We start from the raw sequence: 13,889 nt of genomic DNA on the forward strand, positions 1-13,889 counted from the left end.
GGATCGGTTTCGATTAATTTTGGTTAATTATCCAATGTACATAAAACTTGAAAACTATAAACTCATGAATATTAAACTTGCAAAATTATATAGATAACACATGCATATTGGACCCTCATATTGGACACACATATGTTTGGCTAATTGGCTCGGTTTGGTTATTTTCGGTTTTAGATATATGATTCACCGAAACCAAAAATTCAGTTATTTAGAAAACAAAAACCGAACCAACGGCTATTGTTTCTGTTCCTTTTTTTCAATTCGATTAATTCAGTTATTCGGTTTCGATTAGTTCGGTTTTATGCACACCCTGTAAAAAGGTATAATCCATGAGTGATTCTAAAACCCAACTAGAAATCCGATTTATACGGCAATTTAAATTTAACGATTTATATGTATTTTTGCTTATGGCTTCTACTATAATTAACTTACATAAAAAAACGTCTCAATTTGCTGATTTCTTTGATCATTCATCCCACCCAATTCTCCGTCGCTTGTTGAGAGGTAGGCATCTTAAATTACTGATTTTTTTATTAAAAATCTTATATTTTGGCCATAAAAATCTCTGGGTTTTGTAAACCCTGATCAGTTCATAGAAGATAGCTGTGTCAATTTAACTATGGTTTGAGCTTTTTTGCGGTTGTGAATTTGAATATATAATTAGGGTTTTTTATGTTTCTAAGATCCGAATGCATCTTTTGAGTTTTGGTTTTGGAGTTTTAATTGGTGATGTACTGATATTGTTGCCTCTGTGTGTGTTCATGTGAATGCATCTTTCACTTCTGGTATATGCATATGTACCATATCTGCCTACTGCTTTGATCATTAGACTATACTATACGCTGTGGGTTAACTAAAAAGTGCAAAGTTTACCCCTTCGGTTTAACTAAACTACACTTACCTTCACACGGGTTTAGTGGTTTAACTGAAAAATGTGGGTGATGTGGCACCACGTGATTGGCTCAAAAAATATATTTTTTTCAGATTAAGGGGGTAGTGGGGTAACGAAGAACAGTGGCGATGCTTGAGATTTCCGACGGGAGGTCGAAAACGTATATACCCGAAAAATTTCTATACGAAAGTTACATACACAACACTACTGAGCGAAAAGTTCGGAGGGTCGCCCTCCCCCCCCCCCCCTCTCCGGCCCCTTCTAACCTGCGCCACTGACGAAGAAGGGGGGACCCTTCCTTTGGCGCCTCCGTAATGGTGGAAGTGGTGATGACGGGGAGAAAATACGTTTACATCTTGCTTTCTGGTGACGGTTGCATTCTTTTTAGCGTATATTATTTGTATCTTACTATCTTTACTCATCTTATCTTGTTTGATGATTATTACTTCATGTTGATGATATGGATCTTCTTCATTCAATTTTTTTTTTCAAAAAGTAGGTACCTTTTGATTTCGAATTTTACATTATGTTTGAGTAGCACATTTAGTGACTTGATTTGGGTACTACCGACACATGGTTTGCTACATCTATGTGTTCTTATATATATATAAATGAGTTACAACTTACAACTTCTTTTCATCGTTATTTGATTGACTTGCAGTGAATTAAATTACTTAACCTCCGATGGAGATTACCACCAAACGAATGGCTGTAGTTGTTGGAGCCCTCGGAGTTGTTTCCTTCATACTCGGCGTTATCGCTGAAAACAAGAAAGTATTAAATTTTCAACCTTACTCCTCCAGCCGTCTAATTTCATATGTTCATAAAAAAAATCAATCGGCTATTGGCATAACCATGGTTTTAAAAAACGGTTGAGGTGTGCGCCTCGAGGGTTACCTCGAGGCAAAACGCCCAAAAAACGATTATTGATTGTGCGCCTCAGAGGGGCTGAGGCGCTAAAAAGGCTGCGCCTAAGGGGTTTTTGATATTTATGTTTTTTTTTTTTTTTTGGCTCATTCCACACGAAAAAGGGCAATTACAAAGCAATGGCAGGTAGTCGGGCAACAAGTTGCACCGCCTACCTGATGATGAATTTAGTTCGTATTATTATTTTTATAAGATATATAATTTTATATTTATTTTTTAATTCCGCCTCAGGCTCACGCCTCGGTTCGCCTCGAGGCTTATGCCTCGTGAGGCGAAGGGAAAACGCCTCGAAACTCGTTTCCGTTCTTTTAAACCTTGAGCATAACACATAACAATTTGTTTTTTATGACAATGGATCTTTTCTTGTATTTCCAGCCTGCATCCGGAACCCCGATCACAGGGAAGGATGTTGTTATCTGCAAGTATCCAGCGGACCCCACAGTGATATTAGGGTATTTGTCATTTGGATTTCTTGTTATCTCAACCTTGGCTGGTGCGTTTTCGTTGTTTTACCCTTACAAAGGGAAGTCTATTCCGTGGCCTGCGTTATTTCAAAGCACAAGTTTCTTCATATTCTTCTTGGTTGCTTTGTAAGTACACACATCACCTTAATCTTGAATACTGTTTCAATTCTACACATAGCTGTCAATAGAGAATAGCGGTAAACAGCGACAAGCTACCAATATGCTACGTAGCGATAATGACGAAATAGTGCCTGCTATTTCAATTTTAGCGATAAAGTAGTAGAAAATTAGTTAATTACTGTTTTCGTCCCTGTGGTTTGTCAAAAATCACTACTTCAGTCCATTAGTTTAAAAATTGCGATTACAGTCCCTGGGGTTTCACTTTCGTAACCATTTCAGTCCACCTCGTAACCATTTCAGTCCCTGTACTTAACAGAATAATGGATTGAAATGGTTACGAAAGTGAAACCCCAGGGACTATAATCGCAATTTTTAAACTAATGGACTGAAATAGTTATTTTTGACAAACCACAGGGACGAAAACAGTAATTAACTCGAAAATTTAAGAAATAGAGTTAATTACTGTTTTCGTCCCTGTGGTTTGTCAAAAATCACTATTTCAGTCCATTAGTTTAAAAATTGCGATTATAGTCCCTGGGGTTTCACTTTCGTAACCATTTCAGTCCCTGTACTTAACAGAATAATGGATTGAAATGGTTACGAAAGTGAAACCACAGGGACTGAAATGGTTACGAAAGTGAAACCATAGGGACTGAAATCACAATTTTTAAACTAATGGACTGAAATAGTGATTTTTGACAAACCACAGGGACGAAAACAGTAATTAACTCTAAGAAATATTTACACGTATATTTTATCTAAATACGCTTCTTTTTTCAATCGTGAAACAAATAACCATAATGGGCATCACTATTTATATTTAAAAATAAAAAGAAATTACAGAAAAAAGTGCTATTTGTCGCTAAACGCCCAGTAGCGCCATATGGGCACATCGCTACGTAGTGCGCTATAGCCGCTATTGACAACTATGATTCTACATGTTGATCATTATAGAACACAGCGAACCAATGAGAAAAAAACTTGAAATGCCCGTTTCTTCACTTATAGAACATAATGAACATGTGTAACTATGGATGGCCCGTTTCAACCTGATACCTCTGTCGACCCGTTATTAAACTGGCCCGACCTGCTTATCTTCCAACCTCTACTGATATTTTGATATGTGTACCAAAATTGCAGGGGTTCGACTGGACTAGCGGCAGCGATGCTTTTGTGGCCCACGATTACAGAGCACAGACACCTTTTGAGTAATGTCCATTACAACCTTGAAACAACTTGCCCGACTGCAAAAACCGGGCTGCTTGGTGGTGGTGCGTTTTTAGCCCTTGATGCAGCTCTTTTCTGGCTGGTTTCCCTCATGTTGGCCGATAATGCACGAGAAGATTACTTTGATGACGTTAAAGGTGCTGGCGATGATGCTAAATATCGTGATGACAGCGTTGTTAAAGACAGTGCTTAAGTTTAGCGATCATTAACCACTGTAAATACTTTTATAGTTTTGTCATATACATTCATGAAAAACATGTTTATGATAAAGTTTTAAGTCATATTATGCTTGTTAAATGAGTTGTTTTTACATGGGATGTTGTTTCTTGTTCTGTGTAGGCAGTGGCGGATCTTGCCCGTTGAACGTCCCAGGGCCGAAAGACACGGGCACTAAAAAATGCCCGGACCGAACATAGTATATATAAAAAATTTCGATCGAAATGCGGAAAATTAGCACTACGGCTGAAAAACTTGCCAGGGTTGTGGCGCTGGCACAGGCCTTCTAAGATCCGCCCATGTGTGTAGGTTGCAAGTTCTTCTGCGCGTTACTTATTTATCTGTCGATTTTAGAATTTACTTTATCTTTTAACAGATCAAACAAGATATTCTTAAAAGGAAACGGGTCGAGTGAGCGTGTTTTTAGTGTATAAAACTTTCTAAATTGAGTTTTAAAAAACCTTATTTACTGCTAATACAATTAAGATAACTTTTTTTGTTAACTGGTACACACAAACTGCACTATGGAGAAGGTCAAACTACTTGTAGGATAACTTTGGATGCTTGTAACACTAACAAGCTTGAAAAACAAACCACTCTTACATATGCCTTAACAAAAAACAAAACAAAACAAAATAAAGCGCTTACAAGATCCGTTTTCCATTGTTTCAACTCTTTAAACTTTGGAACAACGATTTACAAAGGAAATCAAAAACCGACGAATATCATATCATATCCAACGTTTGCGATTTCGCGAAGAAGATTGATTCGCTCTTTGAAACCATCGATCCCATCCGCCATCCGCTGGCCCTCTTGTCCTGTTCATCTTAATTTATCAGTACCAATGTTCAACTCAAATTCACCTAAAATCTAAATCAATCATTTGCAGCATCTTGCAACTATAATCTATGCAGTTATATCGGTCCCCTAGTAAAATATCGGTCAGAATATCAGTACTGATATTATCGGCGATATTGACCGATATATCACTGAATTAGTGAATTATTAGTGTTAAATTGCTATATATATAAATTTTGCATGATATTAAAATTACCGATATCTCACTGAGATAACCCATATCTCAAATATCGGTCCTTGACCAATCTTCGATATTTTACCGCATTAACTACATAGAGTATAATAATATATTCTATACTACGGCAAGGTCAAATACACGATACTCTTAACCTAAAAAACAATGAGAAACAAGGTGCTGATACGTAAACAACGCAACGCAGATGTGTTGTTACGTATCTGCACCTTGTTATTTACATATGAGCCCTTTAATTTTTACCGTTTTTAGGTTAAGAACATTATGTACCGGAACACCGTATGCTATAAAATAATAATAATAATTTTAAAGAAGTGACAAAAAAGTGGATATTGGGGATGTAAAAAGAAGACAAAAGAGTCTTACACAGGTAACAGAGCATCTGTACTTGATTCAACACTGGATACCAGCCTACACACATAATCAAATTCAACTAAAAAACAATTAATCAATGATTACTAAAATTAATAAACAAATTTCAATTCACATACTGTTGACACACAAGTGATGATTCACCAAGTGTTTCCAGCTGATCCAGCTCCTCCTGAATCATAACTCAACAATTAATATTATTATTATTATTCAATGATGATCTAAAAAACCAGGCTTCCTGATCCTTATCCTGATCCTGATTCACCAACTATTTGTTACCTGAATAACCTGAATTTGTTGAGTCTGTTGAGATATGATGGCGGCTAATCTGTGCTTGCCTATGAAGTTGGAGGATTTCAAACCTGAAAGTGTTTGATGGGTGTGACCATTGTTGACAACATTGGGTTGTGTTTGTGATGAGGATCCATTAGGTTGAGAGGGTGAATCCATGAGATGAATATGAATATGAGTTGGGTTGTGTTGGGTTGGGTTTGAAAAGAAAAGAAAAGTAAAGTTGGGAAGGGAATAAAGAAAGGATTAGGATGAAGCACATAAACCCATCTAGTTTCTATTGGTTGGTCAACAACTTGTGAAGGGGTTGGTCTTTGATATCAACAAGTGGATGTGTATGGATATACAAAGAAAGGAAAAGGAAAATGAAAATGAAAAAGAAAAATAGTTTTTTATTAAAAAATGATTAATCACTTTATACTCTATGGGTTAACTTTACAACTGGACACTTAAAAACTTGTACTTGAAAAACATGGTCTTTAATGATTGAGATTAAAAACAAGGTTAACCACTATTTGATTTTACTTTACAAGTTATATATAGGGGTTAATTTATGAAAGAAAGTATTAATCAAGGTTGGAGAACTCGCTAGTCGCTAGTCGGCCGGTGAGGTGGAGACTAACGACTACTCGGGATTACTCGCGATTAATCGGGGTTAATCGGATCAGGTTTTTTATATGTAATTTTCAGTTTTATGTATACATATACACATTTTTATCGGTAAATATTTTAAGTAGCTAGGTTTTAAATTTTACTCGACTCATTTTTTTAAGTATACAAGATTAATTGTTAGAATTCACATGGTTTGGTTGGAAATTAGCCGGAATTTAGATGTTTTGGCTGGAATATATAAGTTTTTTTGCCGGAATTTGGCCGGAATCGCCGATTTTTGGCTGGCCGACTAGGTTCGACTAGGCACGACTAGGCCGACTAGGCCCGACTAGCGATTAATTGACTGATTAAGAAAAAATTACTCAGTTACTGGCCGACTAGCGATTAATCGCCGACTAGTCGCCGCTTAGTCGCGATTTTTACAACACTGGTATTAATAGTGTATATAACATACAAATTTTATAAAGTTGTGGGGGTCTGCTCATGTATACATGTTAGTTTATGTATAATATGGTTATTTTGTGCGAAGCGTATGAAGTATCTTTGATATACGTGTACTTTAGCAAGAGTATATGTGTTAGTATAATTGCAAGAACATTTTACACATTGTTGTACTGATTTAGATGTGACATTGTAATTGCATCATTGTAAACGCACTTTTACCCACACTTTTACCCACCGTTGTTATTCCACCATTTAAACGGTTTAGATGCGCCAATATTAAACGAAATAAATTCACTTTATTTGTTTCAAAACTACATTTATGGAATAAAATACACAGAATTTGTATGCCATTAGTTATAAATTGGTCTTTTTATGGAATATATTTTGTTCTGTTGGAAAAGGAAAGTTAAATGTTTATTTCTTTTTTTTTAACGGTCAATAGAATCAATCCGAGCACTCTCGGGGCACCTACTGGATCAAACGGAGTACTCTGAGAGTAACCCGACTCCATCACCAATTCCGGGGAAAACCAGATAACCCACCCGCATGTAGGCACCACGATGAAATTACCGGTAAAACCCGTTTAGCTCAAGGATCGAACCCAGGTTTGCTTGGGTCTCCTATTATCAATGTCTCACTCTACACCAAGTGAGAGTTGAACTTGCATATAGAAATGTAAGCTTTCGATCACTTAATCTAGAAATCATTGCATAAATGTTTATTTCTTATAGTTACAAATGAATCAAAGGTTCTTTATCTGTTAATAAGGTATGTCAACAATAGTTTGCTTTGTTTGTCGTTATTATCACTTGATAATATATTTTTATATGATAATAGAGTATTATATACTCCGAGATTCTTTTATCATGTTCACACATGCAGAAAGTGTGTTGAACTTTCTTGACTTTACAATTTGTTACCTTCATCAAGGTGACTTTTTCATAATAATAATAATAATAATAATAATAATAATAATAATAATAATAATAATAATAATAATAATAATAGTTGGTAACAAAAACACCCCTTCGGGCCTTCATTTGGTCAACACCACCCGTCCACCATAGACCGGTCAATGACACCCATACATAGGCTTGTCTCATGAATTGAAGCTCGCTCGAATTTAGCTCGGATAAATCTCGTTTAATATGACTTGGTTAAAATTAAGCCGAGCCGGCTCAGCTTGGTTAGAAAGTGAGTCTAGCTTGGCTCGGGTCGGCTCGGTTCGTAATAAGTCAGATTGTCTCGATTTGGCTCGCTCATTAACTCGGCTCGATTTAGCTCAGATTAGTTTACTTTTCATATACTGAATTTTAATACACGCATAATATATTAAAGAAAATCAGTTATTATTTGTAGGAATATATGAGTGTACTAGTGTAGCTGGATATTGGTGGCATATTTAGAGGTTGATTAGGAAGATAATGAACTTATATTGTCCTTTAAAATTTGAAACTTATTTTGTATTTAGTTGAACTGGATTGTGACTTTTAATGTATAAGGTTGAATTTGAAAACTATGTATTAAATTCTCTTTTTAAATTCAAGCCTAAGCGAGCCAAGCCGAGCTCAAGCATAGACTTTCAGTTTGGATTCAAATTCAAGCCAAGCCGGCTTGGTTTATAATCAAGTCAATCCCGAGCATGCCCTGGCTTGGCTCGGCTAGGCTCGTGAACTGCCTTACCCATACTGATTCTAGCACACATTAACACCATCAACGGTGTGAGGCTATGAGCAGAACTGATTCTAGCACACATTAACACCATCAAGGACTACCACCCATGATATTGACAAGTACATTTGAGATTTAAAACTAGCATTTTCAAAAGCGAGTACCCTACAACCTATTCAAAATCCCGCCCCTCGCATGAATCCTTTCCCATTGCATCTTCTCGTGGTGCTCATTTTATTATTTGTGGTGCATTCAAATCGGGATGGCCATCCCACTTTGATGTTTATCTTGCGCACCCAAAGGTCGAGGCAGTATGCCTATGCGGTACCGCCCTACTATCGCAGCCAAAGCTGAATCTACTCCCTTCCCACTCCTTAGCGTGACCATTCCATCCACCCTTAAAAGGAAGAGAGGGGTATTTACATATGTGGAGAGAGAGAGTGTGTGTAAGGAATATAATTTGAGCAGGAGGTTCGTTTGAGAGAGAAAATTTAATTGAGAAGAAAAAGAAAAGGGTATAATTGTAAAATATTAAATATTTCTTTTATCTCATCTATACTATATAATAAAAGAAATCACTTTTGAGACACTTGTCATCATATTAGACCATCTCTTAATAGATAATTATAATTTTAGTTTAATTTCTTCTAATTAATTATAGATAACCCTCTTACTAAATATTATTTATTTTAATATCTTATATTATAGATAATCCTCCTACTAAATATTATTAGTTTAATATCTTATGGATAATTACTAGAGTTAATTGCCAAAATCGTCCATGAGGTTTGGGCATGTTTGCCATTTTCGTCTAAAATGACTTTTTTGTACCAAATAGCCCCCCACGTTTGTAACTTTTTGTCATTTTCATCCAAATGCCTAACTGGGTTAGAAACAATTGTTTGATGAGGTTTTTTTTTTCTTTTTTTTTTTTTTGAAATTTCACAAGTACAGGGCCTAAAATGTAATTTCTTTTTAAACCTAAAACCATCACCCTCTGCTTTCTCTGTCTACAACCTTCAAAGCAAACCATCAACTACCACTCACACCGTTACTCACCTCCACCGTGTAATGCTCATAAATAGATATAAAACTAAGATGTATCGACCCGTACCCATCACTATATGCCCTTCAACGAAACCTTTTATGTATCGACCTGTACGTAATGAAATGAATTAAACTGAACATATTAGCTGAACTCATATCACAATTGGGTAGATCATAAACAAAAAAAAGCTAAATGGGTTTAAACTGTCATCACACTGCAGCTAAATGAAGTGGTTACCGGTTTCAGCCTTTCACGTTTTTGGGATACACGCATACCTCAGACAGAAAATAAACAAGGAAATTCGAAGTAACTAACAGAAACCATGAATCAAATGGAAAATCCAATAATACTAAGACTACCTAGGACATGATTATATTCGGTTTCATAAATTTGTAAAATTAGCATATGATGATATTCTGTTTACAAAATATAATGGAAAGGGATACGAGGAAACAGAGGAAGTAAACATGAAACTAAGAATATTTGAAAGGTGATGTTCACATGTTTCTTATCAATAAGCAAAAAGGATAAATATGTTAAAAATAGGCATATGACTGTAATACTCCAGAGCATATAAGTATAATTCGTCAAAACGGAAGTTAAAGATACCATAATAGGCCTATATATAAATCTACAATTATTTAGTTTAATCTCCTTCTCATTTATAATATTATTTATTTGAATTAATTATATTTGAATGTTTTGTTTAGTTTGGTATCAAATAGATTTTACGAAACTTATTTAGTACAGATATAAAATTAGATTTATTATAGATATAACTTTTTATTATTAGATATATAAAATTAGATTTATTTAATTCGTACAACACACGGGGTTTTTTAAGGATATATATTTTTTATTATTTAGTACAGAAAATTACATTCATTCAAACCGTGTAATGCGCATATTTTTAAAGATGTATTTTTTATTATTTGGTATATAAAAGTACATTTATTCAACACGTGTTATAAATGAGGTTTTTTAAAGATGTATTATTTTATTATTTGGTAAACAATTGTACATTTATTCAACCCATGCAATACACGTGGTTTTAAAGATATAATTTTTTTATTTGGTATATACAATTACATTTATTCAACCCGTACAATATGGTTCTTATAGATATAAATTTTTATTATTTAATATATAAAATTATATTTATTCAACCCGTATAATAAATGAGGTTTTTAAAGATATATTGTTTTATTATTTAGTATTTAAAATTTATTTATTCAACCCCGTGTAATACACGTGGTTATAACCTAGTTTATTACTATCTTTAAGTAATTAATTACTCATAAAAACAAGAGAAATTACTTTTTGAGTCCCTGTATTTTAGTGGTTTTAACCACTTAGTCCAAAATCAAAAATTTTAACGTCCTGAGTCCATAACCACTCATTTTATAACATTTTGATATAGTCGAGCCGAGCTAGACCCAGCTCGAGCTCGGCTCGAACTCGATTCGAGCTGGCTCGGATCGAGCTCGAATTTCAAATCGAGCTGTAACACCTCGAATTTTTGTGTCCAAATGATGTATTAACACGTGTCATTTGATTACACGTGGCATTGATATTAAATAAAGGACTAATTTTGACAAACCTTGAAAGTATGTAAATTCGAGGGTTATAAATGTCAACCAAGGGTAAATATACTGTATAGTGACCCTAAATGATGCTCGTACCTTCAAACGAATAAATCGTGAATCGTACGGAAGCGAAACGCGTAAGAAAGTGAGAGATTACAAGCTATAGGGGTTAATTGCGTCAACATGTTTAATTATACCTCTGAGTGACCCTTTAACGTTCCCGAGGCCTTGTAACAGTAAAATACACTCACTAGAATACGATATATAAATTTCGCGAAGTTCCGTTTTAAAACGAGAAAGTTATGATCAAATTCGTAGGAGAAGGGTTAAAAGCGTCAATAATATAATTTAAGGCCTTCCGGATAATAAATAAATTTAACCGAGGGCTTAACAATGCGGGTAAATAACGCGAGGTCCTTAACTGTAATTAATCAAGGGCCATATCGCAAAGTTACCCCTTCAAACCCGAAAGGTCAGGTAATTAATTACCAAGATTTTCTAATCATTACTAAAAGATTTAAAAAGATCCATTTTTAACCCCTTACGGACCGTAAAGGGTATGCCTTACGGACCGTAAGGAGGGGAATAATTGCTGATGATCCGCCTATGGCTTACGGACCGCAAGGCCGAAGCCATACGGTCCGTAAGCGACGCCCAGCGACAGATTGTTGGCTGTTGGCTGATTTAAACGGCCAAACAAGGAGTAATGGGTTTCTCAGAAGTATGGATGCCCCCTACTCGACCCATAACTGTCACACCCCGATTTCCACGTGTCTCACCGGTGGGCCCGGTGGGGGATTACCGTGACGATGTTGGCAACAATATAGTCAAACCACACAATTATATAATGCACAGCGGAAGCATAAGATAAATATATAAATTTCAACCTCTGATCGTAATATCAAAATGTATTACAGGGGTTGAATATATCCACAGTGGATCGTAAATAAATATAAAGTATTGTTCCATTAGATACTGCAATCAAGCTTGCGAGGCTTATCCCGATGCTAGGGAGCTAATACCAGCCAATTTCGTTTAGGTACCTGCACTTAATCTTTTTTGGGGAAAATACGTCAGTTTACACTGGTAAATACATTCAACTGACACATTTGAAAATGTTTATTAAAATTGATTTGAATGCACAAGGCACAAACTCTTTTATAACTTGGGAAAATTCATAATGATCTTGTGAACGTTTTACATGTTCTTTTATGCGTTCAGTAGCCCGGGTCGTGCCGGGTTAAAGATTTATAGACACACCACGTTTGCGTAAAACCGTAGTACAGAAACCAACGGCTACGTCTTTTAGTTTTAATGTCGACACTTTATACCGGGTGTACGCCTACACCGGGATGTCGATGGTCGTGGCCATTTCGTAAAATGATGCCGAGGATATCCGGGACAACGGTCATTAAACCCCCCAAAGGCTTATAAGCAACAAAACTGTTTAAATGAGCCAATCATATTTAATCAATTAACCACCTAAGCGATGGAATTATATAATGCTCAATCAAGCGGTATTAATATACCGTAACCCAAGCCCATATAGGGGAAATAAGTCAAAAGTATTTACCTTTGCAAGTATTAATCCTTAATTTAGATCAAGTCACCGATAGCTTTTACTGGGGCTCCTAATCTGGAACGAAGGTTTTAATTAACCTCTTAGAATCCTAACGGTCCTTGTATTAGCCGTAGCTTAAACCGGTTGATTCCGATATTTAGATATGGTTAATTCGCACGAAAAGGCGAAAACCGAGAATGGAGTATGATTTAGCCCTAACAAGTTCAGCGACTCGTTTTATATGGGTTTATAGTTCATACTCTGGATTTTGGGGGTTCAAATAGTATAATTTGACCCATATCGGCTATTGCACGAAAACTAGTTCCGTGGGCCGTACCGTGTGCGCAAATAGGCGAAACGGTTAACCATAAGAGTCGTACGCTTATTTCCTAAGTCAATATGCCTTAAAGGTATTTTGGTATCAGTAGGATACCTTCCGTAATGCCCGTAACGAGTTTAAGTTTATATTATGCCCCGTAGGGGCTTTTCGGTCATTTTAAAGACTTTAAAAAGGCTTTTCGAGTTCTACAGGAAATCTGAGTTTCCCGAACAGCTTATAAAGCTAAAAATACTTTATTTATTATTTAAAACCAGTGGCAATTGGAATCGGGTCAAAAGACCTTGTAGAACTCCCGTTTTGGCCAAAAAGGGCATATTCGGTATTTACCGAACCGTAGCCATAACCGCAGGTTATGAGCAAGGTAAAATTTATTAAAAATCTTTAAAATTCCCAAAATATTATTTTACCACAGTGGGTAAAAGTTTTGGTGGCGAAAACTTGGGTTAGATGGGCGTTATGCTAATTGCGCCGTTAATTATAAAACTTTCTTAAAAGTGCGCCTTTTAGCATAACTCTCATTCTAGACCTCGGATTGACGTGAAACTTCAGGGACATGCTTATAATTTAATAAGCAAGGTTTTGGTCCGTTCACGTGTCCGAAATACTCGTTTTAATTTTAAAAGGCCGTTACGGTCAACTTTTAGGCGAATGACGGAATTGCGTAAAAGACTTGGGTAACTCATGAACCGACCACAGAGGCTTATACCAACATGTGACCTGGTCCTAAGAGAGTCCTAAGGTATATTTATACCTCACTAAAACGGGTCAGAACTGAAGTCAAAGCAAAAGTCAAACTTTTGCGACATTCGGCTCCGAACCGGTTCTATATAGTAAATGATCGATTCAAACGAGCGCAAACATGTTTATATACTTATTACCATGATTTATGATTGTCAAAACAGGTTCCATAACATATATATTACAGATTATGCTTAAATCGCTAAAATAGCTTTCTGTTGACTTTTTAACCGCACGTTTGACTCGATAATTGACATAGTTAGAGTGGTGATCAGGGGGAACCATTTTAGAGGTTTAATACCCACATAAATACCAACTCATAACCGTTT

The 13,889-nt window shown here is 35.8% G+C and overlaps 2 protein-coding genes across 3 annotated transcripts; one reads left to right on the forward strand and one right to left on the reverse strand.

Moving 5' to 3' along the window:
- Window positions 1-222: 222 nt before the first annotated feature.
- On the forward strand, window positions 223-3,927 carry LOC110921058. Of its 2 annotated transcripts, none has more exons than XM_022165324.2 (4): window positions 223-320; window positions 1,554-1,666; window positions 2,195-2,409; window positions 3,544-3,927. In XM_022165324.2, exons 2-4 carry the CDS (start codon window positions 1,577-1,579, stop codon window positions 3,821-3,823), a joined length of 585 nt encoding a protein of 194 aa, XP_022021016.1. In that variant the 5' UTR covers window positions 223-320; window positions 1,554-1,576; the 3' UTR covers window positions 3,824-3,927. The 2 variants fall into 2 exon arrangements, with proteins under 2 accessions (XP_022021016.1, XP_022021015.1); XM_022165323.2 differs by lacking the exon at window positions 223-320 and adding an exon at window positions 353-504.
- A 444-nt stretch (window positions 3,928-4,371) lies between these two features.
- Window positions 4,372-5,861, reverse strand: LOC110921057 (guanine nucleotide-binding protein subunit gamma 2). The gene is made up of 4 exons (XM_022165322.2): window positions 5,549-5,861; window positions 5,389-5,441; window positions 5,264-5,308; window positions 4,372-4,664 (listed from the first exon to the last, which is right to left on the reverse strand). The coding sequence occupies exons 1-4, from the start codon at window positions 5,717-5,719 to the stop codon at window positions 4,577-4,579; spliced, it is 357 nt and encodes a 118-aa protein (XP_022021014.1). The 5' UTR covers window positions 5,720-5,861; the 3' UTR covers window positions 4,372-4,576.
- Window positions 5,862-13,889: the final 8,028 nt, after the last annotated feature.

This window comes from Helianthus annuus, chromosome 17 (genome assembly GCF_002127325.2).
Source record: "Helianthus annuus cultivar XRQ/B chromosome 17, HanXRQr2.0-SUNRISE, whole genome shotgun sequence".
Taxonomy (NCBI): Eukaryota; Viridiplantae; Streptophyta; class Magnoliopsida; order Asterales; family Asteraceae; genus Helianthus; species Helianthus annuus.